We start from the raw sequence: 8,129 nt of genomic DNA, 5'->3' as shown, positions 1-8,129 counted from the left end.
ATTTCCTGGAAGCCAAACAATGCTTTCATTTGGATACACCATTGATCAAAATTTTTCCCACAAAATCGCGGAAGCTGAGGTTGGATTGATCCATTCATTTTGTAATTCGGTTAGTAATCACAAAATAATTCTAGCTCGGATACCAAATGTTGGAAATTAAAAATACTTGCACAAACAAAGAAGAATAAAGAAGATATTTAACTTGAATTGAATACTTGACTTGATTTGATTTTGATTAAAATAAACTACAAAGACTGGTCTATTTATAGACCCAAATTCTACCCACTAACTAAGACCACTAGTAACATGATTCCACTAATTCATCCATTAACCCACTAACTTAATCAACAAAAGAAATTAACTTCCCACTAACTTAATTCTCTAATTACTTAATTAAATAAATACCTTTTGAGTTTATAATTTTAACAAAATCAGAGATTCACCAATGTGAATGTGAAAACATCTATCAAATCCAGGTCTAGCCGGGCCCGATCTCAAAATACTGATTGAGCATTAATATTAGGGTTATTTTCCTAATAACCCCTAATTTTGTGACCAGCTTCCAGCCTAGCCCCTAACTTTAGCAATAATTCTCATATGATCACCCTTTTCCGTTATCTTTAACTTTCCGTTACTCTCTCTCCTCCATCTCATTTTCTCTCTCTATCACATTATCTCAACAAAGCCACATCATCATCTTCACCGGCAGGGTCGCCGACCGGCCAAATTTCCGGCCGGCGACCTTCAAAAAAAAAAATTCTCTCTCTCTAAAAAAAAGAAATTTAAAAAAAATCCTCTCCTCTCTCTCTAAACTCCGGCGAAGGGGGTTTCCCTTCGCCGGAGGGTTGTTCATCACGAACAGACCCAGATCAGGGTCTGTTCGTGATGAACAACCCTCCGGCGAAGGGAAACCCCCTTCGCCGGAGTTTAGAGAGAGGAGAGGATTTTTTTTAAAAAAAAAATTTGAAAGTCGCCGGCCGGAAATTTGGCCGGCCGGCGACCCTACCGGTGAAGATGATGACGTGACTTGCTGAGATGATGTGGCAGAGAGAGAAAATGAGATGGAGGAGAGAGAGTAACGAAAAGTTAAAGATAACGGAAAAAGGTGGTCATACGGGAATTATTGCTAAAGTTAGGGGTTAGGCAGGAAGCTGTTCACAAAGTTAGGGGCTATTATGGAAATAACCCTTAATATTACGCATCTTTTTTATGTATGTATGTATGTATGTATGTATGTATGTATGTATATATAAAGGGGCGAGAAGGTCCGAGCCCGAGATGTTATGAACGAGGCCACGAGTTTGACCAAGTCCCCACGAAAAAAGACAACCGAGAGTGGGTGAGGGATTAAGAGCTCTGCCTTATCACGCTAGACCCTACCGCATCTTGGTTGTGACAGCAAGGAACTCCTTAGAAGGAGTTGTAGGACAGGGTGAGAGCCTTGTCGTGCCCAAATCCTGCCACACCATGAGGCGCTACGAGGTTTCTATGATGCATTTTGCACCACTCCAATTTATAGAAGAGAAGCCGATGGATTTGAGTCTCGTATCAATTGTCCCAAATCCCATAGTGCCTATTTTTTTGTCATCACATCTTTATTCAAAGATGATACTCTGCCAAGCCGCACTCCCAGCTGAATCCCGACAGGGAACGTCAGTCACACTTTCTCTCTCTAAATCCTGACAGGACATATGGGGTCGGGATTGTGGTCGGGTAGAGTCCCATTTTCCTTTGGTATTACCTCTACTTTCTAACTCTTGCTTGTTAATAGCTTAGTAATTAAATCAGATTAAGAGTAGGCCAGCAATTCAAGATCACTTTACTAGATTTTTTTCATTTTCCTTGGTTTCGCCTTCACATACTTCTTTTAGGCTGGATCATTAGATTCAAATTTTGTGGAAGGACACAATAAGGAACTAAGAGAGCAAACTCACACCCTCAGCCCATTCATGAGGGCATTGGGAAGTTTGGGTTTAGAGAGAAAAAAATAAGGTTAGCTAGCTTAAATTGCTCTATCTAAGATATTCAAATCCATTAATCTTCGAAACCCAACTCGGGGTTCTAGTGATTCGCGACGATGGGAATCCTGATGATGCTGCAGTAGTTGTTAAAACTTGAGATGGAAAACAAGGCCAGGAGCCATTACTAGTACTGCTTCTGTTTGATATCCGTTGCTGTCTTAGCTTCTCATGAATTGTTTCTTGAATTGACCCTCCTCCTACTCTTCTTCCATTAGTACTACTGCTTGATAACTGAACCAACAACAACAAGAACAGAATTGATCAAAAATAATAAACCCTAAACCCTAAATACTTAGATACTTTAGCCAAACTCCTTACATGACAATATTGAGGAATTAATGGCTGGTTTAATCGATGAACCCCCGAAGTTGTCTCGCCACTTCTTCTGAACTGGTCATATCTGATATGTGTTTGACTAGTCTTGATTGGGATAGATGGGTGAATAAAAGGATTGCTTTTTCTTTTACATTCTTCATCTATAAGCTGTTTTATGCATCAAAAAACAAGTTAAAATGATCTAAACTTTAGTCAAAATAGTTATAATATATGATCAATCATAAAACAGTTGTAGTACCTTAAGCTGAAAACTTGAATCACTACTACTTCTCAACGATCGATTTTTGAAGCTAACCTGGTTATCATTCCTTGACTCGAGATAATTGTTTTTCGAAGACGAATTTCCAAGGCGCAAATCAAGATTATGATCCTTGATGTCATTATCTAAAAACAACATTTTTAGAGAAATAAACAAATACCCAATCTCTAAATTTAAAAACAGCATGGAACTCAACTACATATTGAAGTTTTTGTTACTAACCAACAACATTGGAATTTAGTTCGTATTCGTAAATACTAAGATCAAAGTTTGTCACAGCTTCTTTTCCATTAAACTTGATGGCAGCTTTATCATAAGCTCTAGACAATATCAAAACAACCCAAGCTCACAAAATCAAAAATCTACTTAGTATAGAATTACATAATCACAAAGACTAATAGACGAATAATACCTCGCTGCTTCAACTTCAGTATCAAATAGACCCAAATAAACATATCTGCAAAATTCAAACACACACAACACTCTGGTTTAGGTTTTGAATTTGATTGAGATTCTACCTCTATATATTTATGGATTAAGTAATGGAATTAGACTAATTACTTTTTGCCTAAGAATTGTCCCATTCTAGATTCCCATCTTCCACATTTATGCAAAGTAACACCTCTATATTTCGAGCTTCCTCTCGGATATCCAGTACTTTGTCGACGAAGTACATGAACAAACTCTTCCTTGGTTAGATTACCCATCTGATATATCAACAACCCACATTTTTTTTTTTGGTTAAAGTTGTTATATTTCACCAAATATTGAAAAAAAAATCTAAAAGAGAAAGCTTATGACCTGTTTCAAATCATCTTCATAATCATTAAGTGAGAAATTTATATCTGCTTCAACTCCTCTGAATTTAATAGCTGCTCTGTCATAAGCACTAAAAACCCATTTTTCTTGTTTAATACTAAACAATTGAAGCTAATAAACTTCATCATAACTTTTCATAATCAAATTAGAAAAATTAGGTTTTGATATAAGCTTACCGAGCAGCAGAATGAGCTGTATCAAATCCACCTAAATAAACTTGTTTTCCACAGTCCCTGCATCAAAAAAAATGTAAGAAGATAAGATGATCTTCAGAGAGAGAGAGAGAGAGAGAGAGAGTTTTTGAGAGAGAAAGGGGAAGAGGAAGAGACCATATGTGAGACTCCCAACGACCAGTTCTTCTGTAAAAGGTAACACCTCTGTATTGAGAACTTCTAGACCTAGGTCCTCTTCTGCTTTTCTTCATGGGTTGAGTAGTAAGGACCTCCATTGATGATTTTGGAGCTCTAAATGGTTCAGATAAACAGAATTTCAAATCAACCCAGTGAGATTTAGGGAAAGAAGAAGCAAATCCATTTATGGGTATTACAAATTCTGACTTCTCAACTGGAAAAAACTGATGGGTTTTCACTTGTTCACTTTTTGAAGAACATTCATGGGTAACAGAGAAACCAAAAATCTTAATTTTCTTCTTCTTCTTCTTCTCCATTTTGACTACTTCATCTGATTCTTCTTCAATAATTGAAGCTGGAAAACTCCAATTGTTTGAAACTGATTGAACCCCTTTTCCTTTTTCATCATCTTCTTCATTATTAGAAAATAATCTTTGATGATCTTCATTTTCAGGGGAGTCATTAAGATCAAACATGCTATCTTCTCTAACTATAATTTCCATTATAAATTGGAGAAAGATCTAAACTTTTCTCTGTAATTTGTCTGTTAACTTTTGTTTCCTCGTACTAATTTTGAATGGGTTGTTTTAGTTTACTAAAATGTTGATCTTTTTTCATCCATTAAACCTGAAAATTTTCTTCTTGTCGGCAAAAGATTTCATCCTTTTTTTGACTTACTCTGTTTCTCTAAACATACATTTACGTTACCTAAACCAACTCTCTCTCTCTAACTTAGACTTTCTCTCTCTAGAAGACTATGAAGTGTGTGGTTGGTGAAGAGGGGGGTTTGTTCTTCAAATTAGAACCTAGAAATTGAAGAGCTTTTGTTTCAAAAATAGCAGTAAAGGAGACATGTCCTTCTTGGCTACCTACCTAATAAAGCATGAATGATTCCACATCAAAGTCATTAATGAAAAACAACCATTTTGATCTTTTATCTCTCTCTGTCATGAAGAGTCATATATACCCTATATCTCTTTCTTAGGGGGGTAGTGGAGCAAGACTTTCGCGGACTCTTGAGAGTCCGCGAAAGTCTGAGGCATTCAAATCCAGACATTTGAGAGTCCACGAAAGTCTGAGGCATTCAAATCCAGACATTTGAGAGTCCACGAAAGTCTGAGGCATTCAAATCCAGACATTTGAGAGTCTATGAAAGTCCGAGGCATTCGATTGTAGACAAAATATGTCCCAGACTTTGGTGGACTTCATAGTTTGATGAATTTGTGAAGGATTTGGGACAAATTTGGAAGCCAAAATGTCTTTCAAAAAACAAGAGACATTTGAAGTCCATCATGTGATCAAAAAACAATAATAATATTAAAATAATAAATGTCTACTAAATGTCCATCAATGTCCACAAATATTCACAGATGTTTACGAAAGTCGAAAAATATATTTTTGAAATGTTAGTATAAATATATTATTTCATGTGATTAAACAATAATAATAATATTAAAATAATAAATGTCTACCAAATGTCCATCAATGTCCACAAATATTCACAGATGTCTACGAAAGTCGAAAAATATATTTTTGAAATGTTAGTATAAACATATTATTTCATGTGATTAAACAATAATAATAATATTAAAATAGTAAATGTCTACCAAATGTCCATCAATGTCCACAATATTTACAGATGTCTACGAAAGTCGAAAAATATATTTTTGAAATGTTAGTATAAATATATTATTTCATGTAATTAAAAAATAATAATAATATTAAAATAATAAATATCTACCAAATGTCCATCAATGTCCACAAATATTCACAGATGTTTACGAAAGTCGAAAAATATATTTTTGAAATGTTAGTATTAATATATTATTTCATGTGATTAAATAATAATAATAATATTAAAATAATAAATGTCTACCAAATGTCCATCAATGTCCACAAATATTCACAGATGTCTACAAAAGTCGAAAAATATATTTTTGATTAGCACAAATATAATATGCATTACACATTTTGTCAATGGACTCAAGATCTTAAAATGTCCCCAGGACATTTTGTCTATGGATCAAATGTCTTGAAATGTCTATAAAGACATTTTGTCTACAAACTCTCAATGTCTTGAAAATGTCTATGAACACATGTTGTCTATAATAACTCATCCGAAATGTCTTGAAATGTCTACGGGACATTTTGTCTATGAAAGTCTGTGAAAGTCCCGCTCCACTACCCCCCCCCCCCCCTTACTATTTAAAGATGTAGCTACCCATGGGTAAAAGATGTAGCTACCCATGGGTAGGGGATGGGATTTTGGTCCTAAAATCCGGAACCCGCCCACGACCGTCCGAGTCTGAAGAGTTTGTGACCGTTCGGTTCCCGAATCGGTTCGTACCCGCCCGATCGAAATAGTTTAAACGGACGGACGCGGGCATAGGTTCTTATCCGGTGACTCGACCGAGTCCGCCCGCTTATACAGTACGTCCGACTGAACCGGTCCATACCTGTTCGTTTATTCTATCCGTTATACCAGCCCGCCTATATGATTGATTTTGGAGAAATTTTATAAGCAATGTCTAAAGTTGTTAAAGGCAATGTATTTTTCAGTCAAGACTTTGGCAAAACAAGTTGACTAAGTATGGGTAGAGGCAATGCCCATTTTCCTTCTTCTCAAACTTTTCCGGGCAGACGATCTTAACTCAGAAAAAAAAAAGATCTTCTCTTCTTCCTCCTTAGAATGAAATCTCAAATTTCAGACTAAAAAACAAATCCTCTCTTCTACTTCTCGAGTTTCTAGACAATTAAAATACCCAATTAACAAATCGTGATGAGGTAAGTTTTTTCTCTATTCAAACATAAAGGTATCTCTCGCTAAATTTTGGGATCTTGATTTGTTTCCCTCACTAAATTGAAACATGAACTTCCAAGACCAATAGTACCGAAAACGGCTTTCGGGGAGTAGTGATGGAAATATTTGTTTTTCGAAAAGTGGAAGTGCTAAAGAAACATGGCCAGATGGACAAATCTTGCCAACCCAAACCTAAGAGTTTTCAGTTCTGCAGAATTAAAGAGGGCAACTATAAATTTCGGGTTAATTCCGTTTTGGCCCCCAATTGTTGACCAACTCACCGTTTTGGCCCCCAATTGTGTCCGGCAGTTCGTTTTGGCCCCAAGATCCACTTTTCGGGCAGCGCTGACATCATCAAGACATAAGCAATCTTTTTTTTATACCCGAAATACCCCTCTGACCAAATAAATCAAATCCCAAGTTGTCAAATCAATTAACTCTAATTATTAATCTTATTCCTTCTCCCAATGCACTTTCTTCTCTATTTCAATTTCTCTCTCCTTCATTAATCTCTATTAACAACTTCATCTCAAGCCATTCCATCCAGAAGTAGAGATCCAACATTTGAAAAACTAATGAAAAACTACAAAACTACTTAAAAGTTGTTTCCATCAAAGATCTCATCCTTGCAGATCCAACCAGCTCATGAATTTCTTTTGGATTTTTATCTAAACTCATAGAAATCAGACCTAATGGAGTAATTAGGGCAAGTAATCTTGATCATGTTTCATAGAGATCAGACCTAACGAATCATAGAAATCAGACCTAATGAACTCGACAGAAGAGGCAGAGCCACCAAGGGAAGAGACAGATCCGTTATTGGAAAAATCTTGATCATCAAGAATCAAATCTTCATAAACCCTAATCACACAATTTATTATCAAGAATCAAATCTACAATTTATTATCAAGAATCAAATCTTCATTTGAATTCGGAAGGGTACGAGCCGACGCCATTGACGATTTGATGATGGTAATTTTTTTATTTCTTCCTCCAGATCTAGTTCTATCTCGTTTCAATTTTTTTGACACAACTACCGATCTAACTTAGATCAAGAAATCTCCATCTCAATCTTTGTTCATATCGATAGATTTCCATCACAATCTCCATCTCAAACATTAGATATGAAGAAGAAAATGAAAAAGAAATATTGTTTTGGGTGAAGATATGATGTTCGTTTTGGGTATTTAGGAAAGGCTATGATTTATACCAATTCTTAGGGTTTGGGTATGAAAGCTCAAGCTTAATTAACTATCTTGCATATTTAAGTTGCTGAACACTATGAGATGCCCTAATTTAAGTTGTTGAACTTGGAAGCATGTTAGAAATTTCTAGAAATTACATTCTTATTGATTATCATGCTAGAGAGAGAAGAAGAAAGGAAGTCTAAAAAATTCATGGCATCTTTTGCTAAATAAGGGGGTTCCCCTCTTTTTCCTGGAGTTGCAGATTTAGAGAAAAAAATTTAAAGTAGCTTTTGGAGTGGAACTAGATGGTGTGAGGTGTAAAGAATGAGTTTGTTTTTTGCTAAAATTAAATAGAAG

General features: G+C 35.6%; 1 protein-coding gene across 1 annotated transcript; it reads right to left on the bottom strand.

Moving 5' to 3' along the window:
* Window positions 1–1,796: 1,796 nt before the first annotated feature.
* Window positions 1,797–4,769, bottom strand: LOC147565885 (AP2-like ethylene-responsive transcription factor TOE3). Its single transcript, XM_086668090.1, has 9 exons — window positions 3,765–4,769; window positions 3,612–3,668; window positions 3,418–3,505; window positions 3,178–3,323; window positions 3,029–3,073; window positions 2,839–2,936; window positions 2,596–2,741; window positions 2,340–2,504; window positions 1,797–2,252 (listed from the first exon to the last, which is right to left on the bottom strand). The coding sequence occupies exons 1-9, from the start codon at window positions 4,286–4,288 to the stop codon at window positions 2,013–2,015; spliced, it is 1,509 nt and encodes a 502-aa protein (XP_086524216.1). The 5' UTR covers window positions 4,289–4,769; the 3' UTR covers window positions 1,797–2,012.
* Between the last annotated feature and the right edge of the window lie 3,360 nt (window positions 4,770–8,129).

Source organism: Eschscholzia californica, unplaced genomic scaffold (assembly GCF_041429995.1).
Source record: "Eschscholzia californica isolate CP2 unplaced genomic scaffold, dmEscCali1.0.p SCAF_1, whole genome shotgun sequence".
NCBI lineage: Eukaryota > Viridiplantae > Streptophyta > Magnoliopsida > Ranunculales > Papaveraceae > Eschscholzia > Eschscholzia californica.
This window is presented reverse-complemented; position numbering and strand designations above follow the sequence as displayed.

Bases quoted from the DNA above. Each gene is read 5' to 3' on its own strand.
- LOC147565885 (XM_086668090.1), bottom strand. From the start codon at position 4,288: ATGGAAATTATAGTTAGAGAAGATAGCATGTTTGATCTTAATGACTCC. The intron at 2,937-3,028 runs GTATTATTCGTC...GATATTGTCTAG, and splicing joins ACTGAAGTTGAAGCAGCGAG to AGCTTATGATAAAGCTGCCA. The intron at 2,505-2,595 runs GTACTACAACTG...TGCATAAAACAG, and splicing joins ATTCAAGTTTTCAGCTTAAG to CTTATAGATGAAGAATGTAA.